Genomic DNA, 20,025 nt, shown 5'->3' on the forward strand with positions numbered 1-20,025 from the left:
TAGACATTGTCTACGAGGACTTTAGTAAAGCCTTTGGCAAGATTTTTGCATGGTAGATTAATTAGTCAAGTTAGATCAAATGGGATTCAGGGAGAGCTTGCCAAATGGATACAAAATTGGCTTGAGACAAAGGGTGGAGGTGGAGAGTTTTTTTTGGACCCGAGGCCTGTGACCAGCAGTGTTCCACAAGGATCGGTACTGGGTCCATTTTTATTTGTTATTTATATAAAACAATTTGGATGAGAATTTAGGAGACATGGCTCGTAGGTTTCCAGATGACACCAAAATTGGTGATCTACTGCATAGGGAAGGTTATCTACGATTACAAAGAGATCTTGATCAATTGGGTCAATGGGCTTAGAAGTGGCAGATGGAGTTTAATTTGGATAAATGCAAGGTTTGCATTTTGGTAAAACAAACAAGTACAGGACTTATACAGTTAATGGAAGAACCCTGGGTAATGTCAAACAGAAAAATCTAGGGGTTCAGGTACATAGTTCTTTGGAAGTTGCATCACAGGTAGACAGGGTGGCTAAGAAGGTGTATAGCAAACTTGCCATCATTGTTTAGACTGTCGAGTACAAGAGTTGGGATGTCATGTTGATGTTGTACTGATTGATGTGTTATAGGGAGAGGGTTCAGAAAAGATTTACAAGGAAGTTGCCGGAACTGGAGTGTTTGAGTTATAAGGAAGGCTGGATAGGTTGGGACTTTTTTTTTGGTCGGAGTATAGGAGGTTGAGGGGTGGCATTATAGATGTTTATAAAAGCAGGAGGGGCATAGATAAGGTGAAGCAAATGTCTTTTTCCTAGGGCGGATGAGTTCAAAACTCAGGGGCATATTTTTAAGATGGGAGGAGGAAGAATTAGAAAGGGGCTGATGTGAAACTTTTTCACACAGAGGGTGGTTCATGTACGGAATGAACAGCCTGAGGAAGTGGTAGATGCAGGTACAACATTTAAAAGACATTTGGATAGGGACATGAATAGGAAAGGTTTAGAGAAATATGAGCCAAAGTGAGGCAAATGGGACTAGTTAAGTTTGGAAAACTTGGTCAACGTGGACAAGTTGGACTGAAGGGTCTGTTTCCTTAATGTAAAAACTCTACAACTCTATAACTGAGCCAAAGTTTCTTGAACGTCAAACATTTGTCACAAACAGGTTTGCTCGGGACCAACCTAATATGCAAGAACTACCATATGCTGCAACTGTGGCACATCTGTCTCACCATGATATGGTTTTTTTAAAAAAAAAACCCATTCATGGAGTGGTGTCGCTGTCCAAGAGGCAGGTAAGAGTCAACTACATTGCCATATGTCTACAGTCACATGTAGGCCAGACTAGATAAGGATAGCAGTTTTCTTCCCTAATGGACATTAGGGAAGCAGATGGGTTTTTCAAACAATGGTTTTGTACTCATCATTAGACTCTTAATTCCAGATTTTTATTAAATTCAAATTTCATCATCTGCTGTGGTAGGATTCAAATGTGGATCTCCAGAACATTAGCCTGGGTGTCTGGATTAATAAATTAGCAGTAATACAATTCGGCCATCTCCTCCTCAATTCTAAGGAAATACATATTTATTTTATTCAACATAATATACACTATGTTTTTTAAATCATTTTATTTACCTTACTGTTCTAACATATTAAGCCTTGGAAACAGAACGTACTTTAATCTTGTATTTCGTTTCCATTGGTAGGAGAGACTAGGACCCGAGGGCACAACCTTAGAGTAAAGGGAAGACCTTTGAGAACGTAGATAAGGAGAAACTTCTTCAGCCAGAAGTGGTGAATCTATGGGATTCACTGCCACAGAAGGCTGGGGAGGCCAGATCATTGAGTACATTTAAGATGGAGATAGATAGCTTCTTGATTGTCAAGGGGTTGAGAAACTTATCAGCCGTGATTGAATGGTGGAGCAAACTCGATGGGCTGAATGACCTAATTTCTGCTCCTATGTCTTATGGTCTTAATCATTTTCCAAACACTCACCAATTAACCAGCTTCTCCTGTAACACAGCAAGAGTCAATTCCTCAAGGTTGAACAATTTTAGGAACAGCAACCGAACATTTCTTTCCCTCACTCCATTTAACTTCCTGAAGTCCTTAACTCCTGCACTCTACTGTAAGTTGCACTCAAATCAAGGACAGATTTTGGTGAACTGACAAGAGCATAATTTCATTTAGGAGCAAATTGCTGCAGTTTGTCCTGAACAAAAAATGCTGGAAATCACAGCAGGTTGAGTCTAGATAACACTCAAAATGTTAACTTGCTCTCTCTCCATGGATGCTCCCTGACACACTGATTTCCAGCATCAGTGTGTCAGGGAGCATCCATGGAGGGAGAGCAAGTTAACATTTTGAGCGTTATCTAGACTCGAAACCTGCTGTGATTTCCAGCAATTTTTGTTCAGCATAGATTTAATGATGCATGAATGTGTTTGGGGATTATAGAGAAACTCCAACACGGAAATGGGCTGTTTGTCTTTCAATTGGTAACACTTCAGATCTCAAAAAAGACAACCTATTATCGTACAAATCACAAACCCTTGCACTGCACTCAAGCTTTAAAAGTACTGCATATAAAGGCTTCTTCTGCTTGGTCTTAAATCATATTTAAAAAGGTTAAGTTTATCAAGCAGTTAACAAAGTGGAAATGACACTTGGCTTTGAACGTTAAATTAAGAAAGTCATGTTAAAATCTTTACACATCACTGGTTAGGCCTCTGCTGGAATACAATGTACATGTGAACCGTTCTGAAGAAGGGTAACTGAAGTCAAAACATTAGCTCTGCTTTCTCTCCACAAACACTGCCGGACCTGCTGAGTGTCTCAACAATTTCTGTTTTGTTTCAAATTTCCAGCATCCAGTTCTTTGTTTTATTACACCCAATGTATCCTGGGCATCATGGTTTGGTAAGGACAGAAAGGCCTCAGAGGGTACACAGAACATTTATCAAGATGATGCCAGCTATGAAGAAAGACTGGAGAAGCTCTGACAGTTCTCCTTAGAACAGGTAAGAAAAAGCATAAAAGATATTTCAAAGTTTTAGGGGGTCAATTTAGCAAAGTAAGGTCAGTAACCAGATTTTAAATAACTGGCTTGACAACTCGAGGGGAATGAGAAAAAAATTCAGTGAGAGGGTTGCGTCGATCTAGAACATTCCTGAAAGGGTGGAAGAATCAGATTCAACAGGAACTTACAAAAGGCAATCAGACATGTATCTGAAGAGAGCTGATCTGAAGGATTGTGAGGAGAAAGGTTGACTGCAATACTGGACAACATTTCCAAAGATTCAGCACATGTTAAATGGGGTAAATAGCTTCATTCTGTACTGAAAAATTTAATTCTATGTCTCTCATTTTAACCTCCTGGAAATACTTTTCTCATCTATTCAGGCATAACTTTAAACACTACATCAAACAATTCAATAATCACCTCTCTTCAACTGAAAACCTGCCAATTGGAACTCTGACAAGAGTACTGCCTTCTACTGTCTCTCAGAACTTTACAAAGGCATATTTTAGAATTTAAAGATCTGCACATTCCACCTCCTTAGTGTCTCAGATGCAAGAAATTTACGACTTGCAGCACCAGCACCTTTTAAATACTATTTAAAATCCTCTGACTTAAAGGTTTTGCTTTCCTTCTGTTTGTGAAATTTTCTCCTTTCATTCTCCCTCAAAGCTAATGACTCCTAATAACTATAATTCCATTATTTATGACACTCATGACCAATCTTCAGGTACAAGTCCAAAAATTGTATTTCTGCAGTCTACTTCCTACTAACCGTGGACAAGAGAGCAAAAATAATTACCCCTTTGCCTTTTTCTGCTCTTATTAATGTTCAAAGATTAACGGAAAAACAGAGGCAGACGATGATGCTGATATTTTTCCTCTTTAAATCACTGATGGTGAAGTCAATTTTAGAAAGCTACCATCACCCTAATGATGACCACTAATTCAATAGGCACTTGGAATTGAACCAGCTATCTTGACTTACATGGCAAAGCAAACTGGGAGAGTGGGGACCACGGGTTGAAGTAAACACTTTCTTCTGCCAGAAAAAAAAAGCAGAGCCTCACAACAATAAATGAAACTATTCTGGAGTGTTAAATTTAATGATCTTCTGTTAAACTTATTAACTTTCAGAGATTTATTCACAGATCTTTAGAAGCTGCACTCCAGCCAATTCTTTACTCAGTTATAAATGGAAAGTTTCAATGAGTCATGGATCAATTCTCAGGCAGACACGTTACATCATCCGTTAATTTTACAATCCCACGTGCTGGAATCATTCATACCAAAACAGCACGAGCATTAATGTCAGCAGTAAATTCAGAAAGGAAACACCAATATCTTTCAAGAACAAAAAAATTCACAGAATTTTAAAACAAAGACATTGGGACAATCAAAAAAACAATTTGCTTAATAAATTAATGTGAATACAAACATAAATTTGGAATAGAAGTAGGCCATTTGATTTGTTGAGCTTAATCTGCCATATGACAAAATCTGATTGTGATCTTTACCTTCCTCTTTATTCCCCAAAACCTTCAAAATCCTTGTCAGTCAAGATCTATTTCACTCAGCTTTAAATATACTCAGTGACCCTTTCTTCACTACTCTCTGGGAAGAGAATGCCAGAGACTAACAATCCTCAAAAAAAAAAAAAAAAAAAAAAAAACTGCCTTAAATGGGAGACACATTATTTTTTAAGCTGTGTTCCCTACTTCTAGTCTCTCCTATAAAAGGACAAAAATCCGATCAGCATCCACTCAGTCAAGTCCCCTCAGAACTGTACAAGTTTCAATAAGATCACCTCTCATTCTTCCAAAAGCTAGTGTACACCTCAAGCCGCACCTCCATCTCCTACCGACCAACCTCATCCCGCCCCCTTGACCTGTCCGTCCCCCCTGGACTGACCTATCCCCTTCCTAACTCCCTACCTACACTCACCTTTACTGGCTCCATCCCCACCTCTTTGACCTGTTTGTTTCCTCTCCACCTATCCTCTCCTCTATCCATCTTCTATCCGCCTCCCACTCTCTCCCTATTTATTTCAAAACCCCCTTCCCCTCCCCCTTTTCTGATGAAGGGTCTAGGCCCAAAACGTCAGCCTCTCTGCTCCTATGATGCTGCTTGGCCTGCTGTGTTCATCCAGCCCTGCACCTTGTTGTCACAGACCCAACCTGTTTAACCCTTCGTCACAAAGCAACTCCTTCATCGCAGGAATCATCCTAGTGAGCCTTCTATATATTGTTTCTAACGAACATTTACTTTCTTAAATAAGAAGAACAAACTTTTACACAGTTCTCCATTTGTGGTCTGCAAACCCTTCTAGAGAAGACTGTCAAGTGATGTTAAGATTTCAGATGTTACAATCAGGTTAGGGATTAGTAACTTCTTGAGTAAAATATAAATTTTGAAATCCCAGATACTCAAGAGATAAAGCCACAAGAATCCATAAGTTTTAAACAAACAACATGAACTTTACAATGCAAGGTTAGGAAAGTAAAATGATAAACCATATATGTGTATAAATCTTTCACATAACGTTCAGAATATACACAGGCTAACAAACAGTGGTCAAAACATCCTGACTGTGTCAAATTATACATGGTCAAGTCAGATGCTTTGGATTTTCAGCAACCCACCCAGACAGTAACAATGTGGGTCACTGAATCTCATTAAAACTTTGTCTCTTTCGTAAGGGTTCCCAATACTTCACTTTTGATGATCTATACGTACACTTCCTCAAAGCTACTCCAGCACAGGCTGCCTCAATGCTTGTTCATATCTTGGTCGTTCAATTGCTTCTCTCAAGACTACATACCCATGATTCCACTGCTCACAAGTGCCTAAATACCAGCCCAATTTTAGCCTTTTCACCTAATCAAGCTGGTGCTGCCACTGAGTTTTCAAGCTCCGACATCCAAACTTATTGGCTCTCTATTCCAATTGAATCAAACTGCTCCCAAAAAAAAGTAAATAAAAAATAAAAATAAATAAATAAATAAATCGCACCTGCCTGGGCCTCACAAGATTGCACTCCAGCATCTAATTATTAGCACAATTCCAGCTCTTTAGTTGCTCTGGTCATAGCTCTATTGACAACAGGCCATCTTTTGCTTCGACTGTATAAGCCAAATCACAGCGGCACTGTGGAAAAATTAAGTCACCTTTTTGACTTTTTCTTGTTGAGAAACTGACCAAAATGCACAGTAATAATCATTAAAGTCTTAGTGACCTATTGAAATACTTCAGGAGTCCCTTCAAAAGGTGGAACATTTGTTCTTATGTCACAACTTTAACTGCACTGGCTTGCGTAACACAAATGGATGCACAAAATGGATTTTGTAAGTCTCGTCACCATCTTCTAAAACCATAACAAAATCTCCCTACTTTTAGATTCCAATGTCTGGTTTGTCATAAGAGATTTAGTTATCAAGTAATTATACTCATAGTATGGAGGGAGAAATTGAAAAATAAGAAATTTTGACTTAAAAGTACTGCTATCTTAATTACACATTTCAAACAGCAAGGAATGCACTTGAGCCTTGGTAAAGGTGGCTATTAACGTGGGCGACTACCAAGCTGAGTTACCACACAATAGAAAATTAGTGGTTTGACTACTTGCCATATGCATTTTGTGTAACGTTCATATTAAATATCAGCGATGTTATGTAAATATATTATGGTATTCCAGAAAAACAAGGTTTGTTGTAAATAAAGTGGCAAAACAAGAGTGAAATTAAATCAAATTTCTTCACATTTTTATTGCCACGTTGCACTGCTGGAATTTACTCCAAGTTTTAACTGTACCCTTCCAAAGCCCCTTGTCCTTTCTTTATAATGTTTATTTCAATAAAAACAAGAATAACCTGCAAACCTGAGCTTGTGAAAGCCACTTGCAGCTCAAGGTGTATTTAGGAGCTGAACATGATGGATAATCTGGAGGAAGTTCAAACTTCAACGCAAGAGGTGGCAAAAAAGAAACTGCATATTCAATCAGGTCCTTTTTATTCTGCTTTTCGTCACCTGAATCAAGAAAAGTAATTCTCATTATCAGGAGGCACTTGCATTAAAATTTGCTAAACCACATGCGCTTCAAACCTTACAGTTATGACATATATCATCAGTTCCACTTACCTTGAACATTTATTCTGAAGTTTGGTGGCAATTCCAAACATATGCTTATTTCTCCACCTGTAGCAGATTCTGCCCTTTTAAACTCATCCTCCTCATAAATACTAGCAAGAGCCAGCAGTTCATCATCCTGTTCTTCTTTATCTCTGGCAGACATCTAGATTTCTGGGAATTGAACAAGATTTTTTTTTAAATAATGAAAATTGGTGCCAAATAACTCCTTATGATTGCAAGTAGCTACCTTAAAATCAGATTTTCAACCCATCCTCATTTTTAGTTCATGTGGAATTGTTAACTGAAAGGATAAAAAAAAAAAAAAAGTTTTGGTAGGAGAGTGGAGAGAAAACTTCCCAGTAAACAAATCAAGCATTTCAGCGCATGAGAACAGTCCGAGTGAAAACCCCTTTTAGTGATAGGACATCAGAATCAAGTTTGTTGTCCCTGCCACCAAAAAAGATTTTTGATAGACAAGTTAAATGAGTGGTAAGAAGGTGACAAATGGAATATAAAGTGGATAAATATGAGGTCATTAACTTTGGCGGAAGGTTAGAAAGCCTGGATTTCTTTTTGAAAACTGGCAAACTACCAAATACTATTATTCAGAAGGATTGGTATTGACATGTGTTACAAGAGAAATGCAGTACAGGTGTCTTTTTGAAATTTTACTGAGTTTTGCTATATTGCGTACAGTTGCGATCTCCACATCCAAGGAAATATATAATATCTTGTAGGTGGTGCAAAGATATGTTAGATGGATTCCTATGATGAAAAAAATTATCCTACGAGGAGTGAATGATTGGGACAAGTACAAATTTTCCATGGGAGTTTAGAAAACAAAAAGTGGAAAATGATCTCACTGAAGCAGATTAAAATTATGAGAGGGCTCACCAGTCCGGATGCTGTAAGATTGGACAATTCAACTGGGGCATCCAGAACTAGAAGTACATAATCTTAAAGGAAGGGCTCAACGATTTAGGATTGAGATGAGGAATAATTTCTTAATCCAGAGGTTGAGAATCTTTGGAAGTCTCTAACCCTATTGTCAAGTATACATAAGGCTGAGTATGACAGATTTTTACACTCTACAGGAATTGAGGGACACGAAAATTAGTAGAGTTGAATTTTAAGATCAATGATAACCTTATGAGATGGTCAGAGAAACAGAGTTAATGTTTTAAATCTGGCAACTCCTCTTCGGAACTGTTCTCAGATCGCCATCATCCAAAACTCTGTTTTACTATGAATAGTGGAGCAGGTTCCAAATGCTGTATGATTTACTCTTATTTCTTGGTTTCTTCCAACTTACACAAAAACAAAGACAATTTTCAAACATTTGTAGCATAACATTCATGCAGCAAAGGTAAAAGTCGACACGTTTGCCGATTTTGTGCAATTATCGATTGAATCCCAGATCAGTAAGCAAAACGATTAGAATGAGTTTCGTCCACTGACAATTAATACAATGGGAAGGGAAACGCACATTGCTATGTAGCAGTTTCAACACACTTACTTAATAGTATGGTACAAGTTTAAATCTAGTTTTTTTGCTGTGTTGAAGGATGCTATTAGGAGATAAATTGAACAATCTTAAATTTGGCTCCAGCCAACGTGTGGACAGCAAAATAAAAATTACACTCAGCTTCAATCACCTACTTTCCCTAGGTTTGCTGCTCAGCAAAATAAAATCTGACTGTCTTGGTAGGTGATGCTTTAATTATTTTCAGCATGAATTATCTGTAGTTCTTTGATGGATTGGTTGAACTATTCAAATCTTAAACAAACACACACTACTTTATGGCAGTGGTCATTCCGTGAGCTAGTATCAATCACGATTCGTTAAGAGTAGTACGTCATGCAATAGCAAATGAATAGAAGAGAAAGCAACCTGGGTTTTTACTTTTGATCCTTAGCCCCAGCAATACCAACAGAATGTGTGTGGACTGACAACAATTTTGATGTCTCTCCCTGCACTGTTTCCCCACCCCAACACCAAAGTTTGCAGTCAAGCTTCACAAGTTAATAAGTAGTGGCAACTTGGATAAAAGTCTATGGATGGATTAGCACACCCAGATTTCCAATCAGACATTGGCGCCTAATTGTGAGACTGATGACAGAGATTATGTTCCACCCTTCTAGCACTGACACCCTTTTCTCTAAAATATATTGTGTGTATATAGGTAAAGCTAACATTCAGTGGGGGGGGGAGAAATGTGGTCTAATTTAATTGCATAATTGGAAAAGATTTCAATCCATGTCATTTTATGCATTGAGCAAATGCACATTTATCTAGGAATATCTAACAAATGGTTAAAGTATTAAATGGACAGAAAAGTATCAGAACAATTTCACTGAATCAATTAACGTATTTTCTGTTAGTCACGCAATAAGGTAGATTCATTCAGAATGGCAACACTTTGTGCATAATTGAGTGTAGAGTGATACAGCGGTAATTGCCCTGTTTTGCAGATACTTCTAATCATCTGTGTGTTAGTTATGTCACGTCCAGGGCAGGAGGGTTGAACCTAAACTTTCTGATTGGCTTACTACCAGTTAACATCAATTACACAGAGAAAGGATAGAGATGATTTTCCCTGAGGAATATGGTTGTTATATCAAATTTGCAACTGAGGCCAGTTGTTTGCAGAACCATTAAGAATTAGATCAAATTGATTAAAAACTTAAATATAAATGAAAAATAAGTAAACATTTATATTGTCATATGTTGCTTTTGAGTAACTGTCATTCTCGATGAAAAACATGGCAGATGATGTAGCAGAATCTGAAAGTAACAAAGAACAGAATTTTTAAAAATTAAAAATTAGGTTCTATTACTACTGGTAGGTCATTTTGTTGTGTTTTAATTATATGTGTCCCAAAAAAACAAGTTTTATTTTAATTTGTTCAGGGGATCTGGGTGTCACAGGCTGCATCAGCATTTATTACCAATCCCCAATTATCCTCAAGATGGTGGTGTTAAACTGCCATCTTGAATTGCTGCAGTCCATTTGCTGCTGATACATTAATGATGCTATTAGAGAAAGAGTTCCAGAATTTTGACCCAGCAAGAGAGAAGGAATGGTGCTACATTTGCACGTCAGGAAGATTTGGGGATTGGAGTGAAGTTGTACTTCGTGATACCTGCCAGCCTTCTCTCTCTAAATGGCACTGGATGTGGATTTGAAAGCTGCTGTCAAAAGAGCAATTTTTGCAGTGCATCCTGTAGATCAAACATAACTGCTGCCACTGTGCATGGGTGGAGGAAGGAGTCAGTAACTGTGGATGTGTTGCCAAACGGGCTGCTTTGTCCTTGTTTGTATCAAGCTTCAGGAGTGTGGCTGGAGCAGCATTCTTCCAGGCAAGCGGAGTGCAGCATTCCATCCCACTCCTGACTTGCACCTTGTTGGGATTTAGAGGGATATGGGCCAAGTGAGACCAGGTCAGATTGGAATGTCTGGTCAGCACGGCCGAGTTGGATAAAAGGGTCTACGTTCATGCTACACGAGTCTGTGACAGTATAGTGAACCGGCTTTGGGGAGTCAAGACACGAGTTTAGTTCACATTTAAACTAATACTGTAAAGGAGATCAGGAGCTACGTGGCCGTGGAGGATTCCAAACTGAGTGTTAGCGAATGGTTTAATCAATAAGGAAGTGCAGCCTGAGAGTACTGTTGTTGATTCCTTCCAACACTTTATTGATGATTGAGTGTAGAGTAATGGAGCTGTAATTGCCAGGTTTCATTTGTTCTGTTTTGTAGATATTTCTAATCAACTTGTTCATATATGTTATGACATCCTGGAAAGGAATAGAATAGTAATTTATTGTCACTTGTATTTTTACAAAAAAAATGCAGTGAAAAATGTTTGTCTCCACACTCCAGTGCCTATATTAATAACAGAAGTCATATATATAAAGAAATTAATGCATCATATCACATCTTCACCCCACTTATGGGCCTCAATTGGCAGGACAAAAAGGTCAACCATAGGCTGGCCTGTCATCACAAATCCTACAGCCCAAGGAATAATCCCATGTCTGGGCTGCTACCAATACAAATACATTATTTCCTAAATCTTGAGGCCAAAAGCATATGCCCCACTCTAGATGTGGGGCATCAAATCCTTTGTCACAAGGCTCCCTCTGCTTTTAAGTTCCATCCACCTTTCAGTAAACACCAACTTACCATTTGCTTTCCTGGTTACTTGCTGTATCTGCATACCTGTGTTTCATGTACAGAAACATCCAGTTCCCACTGTACTGCAGTATTCTGTTGTCTCTTTCCATTCCCCTTTTCTGTTCTTTCCAAAGTGAATGAGCATACATTTTCTGTATTATTCTCCATCTGCCAATTTTTGCCCAATCACTTCTCTATCCATTTGCCTTTTCAGACCACGTCCTCTTTACAACTTGCTTTCCTAGCTATATTCATTCGGGTATAGTATTCAGATCCTGCATCTAAGTTGTTATAGATTTTGAGGCAACCTCCATGGTGACTGACAACTCCTGAAGAGAAATTCAAACTTATTGGAAAGGATGATGTATTAAGATTTCATATTTTAAAACCATAACTGTATCAAATGACTAAAAACAATTGACTAAATGGTACTGCCTTTAGTAAACAACTTATACAAAACTATAGAAACAAACAATTTCTTATCACTTGTCAGGATCACATGTCTCAAACAGCTCCCAGTTTCCAGTGGGTTGTTTACTTGTTACTTTCCTAGCCTGTTAACTCATAACCCCTGAGCTGTCTTTCATTGAAGGTACAGAGTCGGCAATACAGTAGTTTCTTCTTCTAGCTAGGCAAATCTTCCAGCCTCTTAACTTATGAACTCAGATGCATGATGAATAATAGAACCAACATTTTATCTGTTTATTGTGCAGGTTAGGCTAATTCTACCAGGCAGGGAGATAATGGCCTAATGGTATATTGTTAGATCGACAAGCACTCAAAATGCCAGGACATAACAGGCTACGAACCAAGTGCAAGTAAATGGAATTAGTGTTGTTTGGTTTTTATTGATTGGTATAGACATGCTGGGCTATTTCTACGCTGAATGATTCTAATGCTATTAATACAGAGACCCAGGTAAAGTTCCGAGGACCTGGGTTTGTATCAGATGGTGGAATTTGAAGAAAATTCTGGAATTAATGGTCGAATAAAAACCATGTAGTTGATTGTTGGGGAGACCCACCTGCTTCACAAATGTCCTTAAGGGGAGGAAACAGCATTACTTGCCTGGTCTTGCTTGCAGTTGAATCCAGACCCACAGCAACATGGTTGACTCTTAATTGCCTTAATAATCCTAACATAGTAAATAGTTGGACACTCCAGAAACAATTATTGTGAAGTTCCACTAGTTACAGTCTGACAAGCTGAAAATGATCCATTTATCTCAACTCCAATTTTCATCAATTAACTACTAATATATCCGTACAAATATAGTACGAGCCTATGGCTAAGTTGAATTTCTTTTATTCATTCACAGGACTTGGGCATTGCTAGCTGGGCCAGTATTTCTTGCCCAGCCCTAGTTGCCCTAGAGGAATTAAGAGTCAGCCATGTTGCCATGTGTCTGGATTCAAATGCAGGCCAGACCGGGTAAGGATGGCTGTTTCCTCCTAGCTCAGTAACCAGTTGTGTCACCTTATTGAATGCTTTTTGGAAATCTGAAAATTTAATGATTCTTAAGTAGGGGGAGGTAGTTGTTTCGTGGCATTATTGCTAGACTATTAATCCAGAGACCCAGGTAATGTTCTAGGGACCCAGGTTCAAATCCTTCCATGGCAGATGGTGGAATGTGAATTCAATAAGGATCTGGAATTCATCATTGTCAGCAATCACTAACAAGCATGATTGCTCACCTGCGAAATTCCTACAGTGCAACAGATATAATTTTTTAAAATATAATTTTCCCAATGACAGATGCAAGATTAGCTGACCTGTAATTTTTGCTTTCTGTCTCCCTCCTTTCTGCATGAAAACTGGAGTTTTGCAGATTAAGAGGTGACTTGAGAGAAACATATAAGATCCTGAGAAATTTTGAATGGTTTACATGGAAAAGAGGTTTCATTTTGTGGGAGAGTCCAGAACGAAGGGTGACTATTTAAAACTACAGGCTCACTCATTTAAGATTCAATAATTTCATTTCCACCTCAGAGATTCCAAAGTCTTTGGAATTCTCTTCCTTAAAAGGTGGTGAAAGTAGAGTCCTTGAATTTCTTTTTAAGGTAATGGTAGTATTTCTTGACGGGCACGGGAGTGAAAGGTTATCAGGGTTGGCAGGAATCAGATCAGCCCAGATCTTTGAACAACAGAGTAGGCTCCAAACAGTGGCCTACTGCTGCACCTAATCCATTGGTTCTTGTGGTATTCCATTTCAATGGGACAATTCCAAAATCTAAGGATTGTTAGAACAGTAAAATCACGTCTACTATTTCTGCAATCACTTATGTTAGGACTATAGGATGTAGACTATCAAGTCCAGGAGACTTGACAAGCTAGAGTACTGCTGAAAAACAAAGACATTTTTCAAAGCTTATCATCTTGCACTCACCAGGACAATTCACAAAAATACCATAGTGAAACTAACTTTATGCTGCATGAGAGGGGAGTGCTGTTTGTTTGAAAAGTTGTTTGTCAAGTGGTAGAGGTGTTGTTATGGAAAATACACGCGTTAATGTCAGTCAGTTGACAGCCACATTTTATTTAAAATTAGCCAGATTGAACACACAATGTTGTTTTAACTCAACAAGACAGGTGAGAACCATTTTTCAGGGCAGAGTCAAACTGCTGGGTTTAAAATTTTAAAAAAGCTGTCACATTAATAGGTGCATTCTTGGTACAACACACGTACCATGGTCCACTTGCCAACTAAGCATACCCCTGTCATACATTATTAATGTTGGTTTCCCCTTGAATTGTTACTCTTGCAAATTGTCCTTGTGAATGCAAGATGGAAAGGTTCAACAAAATGTGACTTTTTTCCAAAAACACCAAATTTAACTTTAAAATATTTTGAAAATTGCTAATGAACATAATGACAGACATTTTAATGAATATTAAAATAAAACCAAGAATCATGGATACTGGAAATCTAAAACAAAAACATAAATTGCTGGAGATATTCTAATTCTGATGAACTTTCACCAGACTCAAAACCTTGACTCTGCTTTCTCTCCATAGGTGCTTCCAGGCCTTAGTTTCTTCAGCAATTTCTCTTTCGTTGTTGAGAATATTAAATTCGCCAACTGCCAAACTTACCAATTCGCGCGCACACACTGTAACTCAACACTATGTTTCCATTCCTTCACGGTCACCAGGAATCTCCTTCCGAACAGTATATGAGTATACCTACACCACACGACTGCAACAGGCCAATTTGGGATGGACAGTAACTGGTGGCCTGACCGGTGATGCTTAAACCCCAGGATGAATAAAAAGTGCTTCCCCAAGAGTACAGCCAATTGTCATCTCCCATCATAAATAGTTGAGCGATTTCACTGTTAAATGACGGCAGCAAGTGCGACAAAAACGTGGCGACAACCAGAAAGTGAAGTCTGTGGCAGAAGATAGGCAAGATAAAGGCTCATGTTTATTACACTGAGGGGGAAAAAAAAGTGTCCAGGTTCGTTAAACTCAATTCCAAAACACCAGAACGGTAAACGTATTGCCTCGCAAATGTGATTGATAAGTCAGCAGTAGCAGTAGCAGTAGCAGTAGCACCCCCCCCCCCCCCCCCGTGTCCATGGCATCACCTCTACTACGATCAATAAACAGTACACCCTGGGACTCACCATAGCAACCTCCATGCACCGTGGCCCAATTCGCACCAGCCGATTTGGGGCATTTGCTTCCTTAAGGAAAGGCAGAGGAGGGTGGGTACAGCCTGCCCAGCCCTCCCGATGCGACCCAGCCGTCACGTTAGACTATCAGGGGGTACTTACCAGAGACCAGAGACCAGCGACTGACCCAAAACTCGCAGCACCAGCATCCCACGAAGGCCCTCCCAAACACACCACAGCGCCTTCCCTGCTCGCCAACTTAGCTTTATATGCAACAAAAAAAAAGACTCTGGGGTGGGAGAACAGTGATAGCACCCAATATCCAGACTGTTACCGGTGTCAGTATGGACGGGTGAAGGCTCCGTTCCCAGATATCTCCAGTCTATTTGACGTAACCGTACAGACGCCCCCCCAACCCCTGTCCATGACGTCGGCGGAGAACGCCGTACACGTTAGTACGCAACAAAGCCTGACGTCACTGCCGTCTGCGAGTGACGTCTGAAGGAGTCCTGTTGGACAGAGCGAGAAGGGACCAATTCTCGTGATATCGGAGCCGGCTGGTGTTGCACGAGAATCTATCGCAGTGAGTTGAGTGTGCAGCAGGGGCTCTTCAGTCACCAGAAAGACAGTAATAATACGGATGGTGATAAGAGGCGTCCTTGTCGGCTACCCTGTCACACTTTAGGAGAGAAGAGAAAGTAACCGGGGACGGGGAGGGAGGGGGGTGTGTGAGTGAGTGTGTCTAAAGGAGTCGACTGGGACAGGTTCAGAGTGGTGTTTGAGTTTGTCCGCAGCCTGGGCTTTGAGCTGGAGATGTCTGTGGTCGGCTTCGATGTGGGTTTCCAGAGCTGTTATGTGGCCGTGGCGAGGGGCGGCGGCATCGAGACGGCCGCCAACGAATACAGCGACAGGAGTACCCCGTAAGTAATGGCCGAGTGACGCGGGGCAGTGCAGGAGCGAGTGAATGTGCCGGTTGGTTTGAGGCCTAGTTTCTATCCGCCCCACCCCCAGCCCAGACAAGCGCGTGGCCGGCCGGGGAGGAGGCGCTGACTGACATCTTACTCATAGCCCCATGCACTTCGCCTTCTGGAATCTTCTTTCGAACTTCTCTCGATGAACAGTGGCACCAATATTTTTTTTTCCCCTCATCCAATGCCTTTGAAGTATTCGGCTTTCTTTGGTCACACTGAACGGTTGTATTTTAAATCAGCAGATATTGAACTCTTAAGAATCCAAGTTACAGTGCGCAATACCATTACTCTTGTTTCTCTCTCCACAGATGCTCCTGTTTTTGTTTCAACAAACATCGTGTTGCTTTTTCGGTATTTCAAATGTAAAAGTGTGTACTGTGTTTGGATTGTGTCTATCGCCTGCAATGACAATATTCTAATTATTATTTTAATGAGGAGTAAAAAGTATTTGGTGCTCTAAATCTATTACTTTTTCCCTGTATTTTCAGAAGTAACTACTCAAATGTCTTCATTTTAATAAGTAATATTTACACTGTAGTTGCTGTCAATTCCCACTTGACAGGCTGTAGTTACTTGATACTTATGTATGACATTACCTTCTCAGCAGACACTCTAAGATTGATCACTGTTTAAACAGTGTTGAGCAAATTCTAAATTGGAATAACTTATTTCAGTAAATGATGTGATCCCTCTTCAGAATGAAATGTGAATTTCTGCCTCTGCAAGTACTACTTGACCTGAGTGTTTGAGTTTTTGAAATCAAACTTTCAGCATCCACAGTGTTTAGTTTTCAAATTGTCATCATTCTTCCCCCTAGTTTACGTTTTCCTCCTCATTTTCCTTTCCTGCCTAGCTGAGCAACCCTGAAATTATCAAAGTATGTTGAGATGGCAATGTGCAGTATTTTGTTTGATTTGATACAGTATTGTTATTCCCAGTAATGGTTAGTTTTTTTGAGCTGCATCAGAGGATATTGATCAATTTCCTTTTAAACGTACAAAAATCAGTACAGACCTTTCAGCCCACGATGTTGTGCCGATCTGTTATCCTACTCTAAGATCAAACTATCTTGCATACCCTACATTTTACTATCCTCCATGTGCCTATCCAAAAGTTGCTGAAAAATCCGTAAAGTATCTGACTCCACTATCACTGCCAGCAGCGCATTCCACACACCCACCACTCTGTGTGAAGAACCTACCTCTGACATCTCCCCTACACCTTCCTCTAATCACCTTAAAATTATGCCCCCTCTTAATAGTCATTTCTGTCCTGGGAAAAAGTCTCTGATTATCCACTCTATCTATGCCCTTCATCATCTTGTACATCTCTATCAAGCCACCTCTCATCCTTCTTCGCTCCAATGAAAAAAGCCCTAGCTCCCTCAAACTTTCCTCATAAGACCTGCCCTCCAGTCCAGGCAGCATCCTGGTAAATCTCCTCTGCACCCTCTCTAAAGCTTCCACATCTTTCCTATGATGTGACCAGAACTGAACACAATATTCCAAGAGTGGCCTAACCAGAGTTTTATAGATCTGCAGCATAACCTCATGGCTCTTAAACTCAATTCCCCTGCCAATGAAAGGCAACACACCAGATGTCTTCTTTACAACCTATCAAATTGGGTAACAACTTTGAGGGATCTATGGATATGGACCCCAAGATCCCTCTGTTCCTCCGCACTGCCGAGTATCCTGCCATTAACCCTGTATTTTGCATTCAAATTTGACCTTCCAAAATCCTTTGATTATTCATACCGCCGACCACCTCTTGAATGCTGCATTTCCATTCTAATTCGAATTGATCAGCCTCTGACACATTGCCTGCATCAAAAAGAGAATAGCAGTGAGCTGTAGTTTGTTAATTGGCGTTTTTAGTCAATATCAACCTTTATTTCCATCTTTTCTCTTAAGTGGTTTTATTTTATAAATATTGCTAATGCCATTATGCCTATTACTTTGGTCAATTTTAAATTGCTTAAGTTGCTTGTGTTTACCTGATCCATATGGCTCATGGGGAAGAAGGGGACAGTTAGCAGAAGGCAGAAAGAGTTTTGTTTTAATTCTAAGACCTCTGGTAATTGACCCAATTGCTACAGAAAATATTTTTCTCCAAGTGTAGTCCATTATGTACTTTTGAAAACTGGGCTATAACGGCATCTGGTAATGTTAATAGCACACATTTTATAAATGCCTTGTTTTTAAATGATCATTTCTGGTCACATAGGGACAGGGAAAGTGGATGGAGACCTATGACACACAATCCTGAATCTCTGTTTACTGTGTGCAACTGGAAGGCCACCCAAAATCAGCTTTTCAATATTTTTGAAATAAGGAATGCTTGGTAGATGGCCACGAAACCTTGATGTACAGTACTTTTGAAGTTGATTTTGTTTGCTGCAAAGTCAAAATCAATGCAAATTTCTGAGTTATCCATTCTTCTTTTGAAGAAGATAAAAGAACAGATCCTATCAAGATAAATTGCATCAGTTGAGGGTGGCTTGCACCTGCTGTTAACCCACATGGTTATGACAACAAATTGAGGCAGTTCTACCCAGGTGCCTGTCATCTGTAAAGTATTAATGGATTGTCATCTGAAATTTTGATCCACAGCGAAGTATCTCCATAGACTTTATCACAGGACATAATTCGCTTACAGGTTACATTATACAAGTGGGTTTATCTGGTAGTATCTGCATCAGGGAAAATTGGCAAGTAAGAGGGCATTACATTTTCCTGCATCTCCTGACTTCCCAAAGTCCTAGGGCATTACTGATGGTGCCATTGTTACACTCCAGACACTTAATTACAATGTAATGGCTTTTGTGAACTGCAAAAACTACATTCCATCAATGTGCAGATGGTTTGTGTACTGAAACACAGGACCATGCAGGTGATTGTCTAGTTCCTATGTAGCACGTATAATTTGATTTTCAGAATCATCAGCGGGCTGTTTGAAAAACAGTGGAAGAATTGATTCCTCAAAGAACAAGGCTTTTGAAGCCTTTTGAATTGCAATCTGTAATACAATTGCACAAGTTATAAATATGTGCATGGCTGACAGGAAAATTGAACATTTTTTTTCTATAAGCATCCTAAAGCAGCTCATCAGACACTGCACAGTTTGCTTCAATATTAAAATGCAACCCTTAAGGATTTCTGTGTTAATATCTGATGCACACTGCACAACTTGATCAACCAGTAAGATTGAGAAGATCCATCAACAGTGGAAGGAAGAAGGGGGTTCTGAGGAAGGGTCACCAGACCCAAAGCGTTAACTCCATTTTTTCCTTCACCGCCAGACCTGCTGAGCTTTTCCAACCACTTTTTGTTCCTGTGTTTGAACAGTGAAAAGAGGATTGATTAGGGTAGTCAATGGATAGTATGTACATGGATTTTAGTAAGGCATTTGAAAGGCCCTGTATGGTAGACTGGTCAGTTAAGTAAAAGCCTATGGGATACAAGGGAATTTGCTGAGTTGAATCCAAAATTGGCTCAGTGACAGGAAATAAATGACAATGATTGCATGTCTTTGCAAATGGAAATTGTTTTTTATGATGTTCCACACAGCTGGGTGTTGTCCTCTTTGTGTGAGTTAATGGTTTGGACTTAACTGTGAAAGGCATGATTGCAGATGACTCAGAAAAAGGCCTTGTAATTGATGGTCAAGAGGATTGCTGTTGATTCCAGAATGATATCAGTGGTCTGGTCGAGTGGGCAGAAAAATGACAAATTGAATTAAATCAAGGAAAACAAGGTAACGCATTGGAGTGCATATCCAAAAGTCCTTTTGAAGATAGCAGAATAGGTAGATAAGATGGTAAAGCGGAGATGTGGAACGCTTTCCTCTGGGTGAGGCATAGAATACAAAGAAAGGGGCATAATGCTGGAACTATAAGAAATTAGTTAGACTACAGCTGAAATCTAGTTTATAGATCTGCATTTGAGGAAGGACTGAATTGTTCTGGGGAGTTTGGAGATCTGCAAGAACACAGTCAGAGCTTGAAAGTTGTAGTAATGAAGAAAGATTGGATAGGAGATAGTAGGAGCTGCAGATGCTGGAGAATCCGAGACAACAAGGTGCAGAGCTGGATGAACACAGCAGGCCAAGCAG

General features: G+C 39.6%; 2 protein-coding genes across 8 annotated transcripts in view; one reads left to right on the forward strand and one right to left on the reverse strand.

The window, feature by feature from the left end:
• Positions 1 to 15,381, reverse strand: part of rnf14 (ring finger protein 14) — a 31,935-nt gene extending 16,554 nt beyond the window's left edge. Inside the window, exons 1-5 of one of the 6 annotated variants that reach the window (XM_048603409.1) lie at positions 15,104 to 15,381; positions 8,296 to 8,456; positions 7,159 to 7,320; positions 6,899 to 7,047; positions 4,010 to 4,063 (exon numbers count right to left, since the gene is read on the reverse strand). In XM_048603409.1, coding sequence (XP_048459366.1) covers positions 4,010 to 4,063; positions 6,899 to 7,047; positions 7,159 to 7,312 — 357 coding nt within the window. In that variant the 5' untranslated portion in view covers positions 7,313 to 7,320; positions 8,296 to 8,456; positions 15,104 to 15,381. Of the gene's footprint in view, positions 1 to 4,009; positions 4,064 to 6,033; positions 6,169 to 6,890; positions 7,048 to 7,158; positions 7,321 to 8,295; positions 8,457 to 15,103 lie in introns of those variants that run through there. The other 5 variants (XM_048603408.1, XM_048603410.1, XM_048603411.1 and 2 more) reach the window with 5 other exon arrangements.
• The window catches only part of LOC109933100 (heat shock 70 kDa protein 4), a 67,500-nt gene continuing 62,839 nt past the window's right edge, over positions 15,365 to 20,025 (forward strand). The window contains exon 1 of one of the 2 annotated variants that reach the window (XM_020532087.2): positions 15,365 to 15,861. In XM_020532087.2, the coding sequence (XP_020387676.1) occupies positions 15,755 to 15,861 (107 nt within the window). In that variant the 5' untranslated portion in view covers positions 15,365 to 15,754. The remainder of the gene's footprint in view (positions 15,862 to 20,025) is intronic. The other variant, XM_048603407.1, reaches the window with a different exon arrangement.

This window comes from Rhincodon typus, chromosome 12 (genome assembly GCF_021869965.1).
Source record: "Rhincodon typus isolate 14 chromosome 12, sRhiTyp1.1, whole genome shotgun sequence".
NCBI lineage: Eukaryota > Metazoa > Chordata > Chondrichthyes > Orectolobiformes > Rhincodontidae > Rhincodon > Rhincodon typus.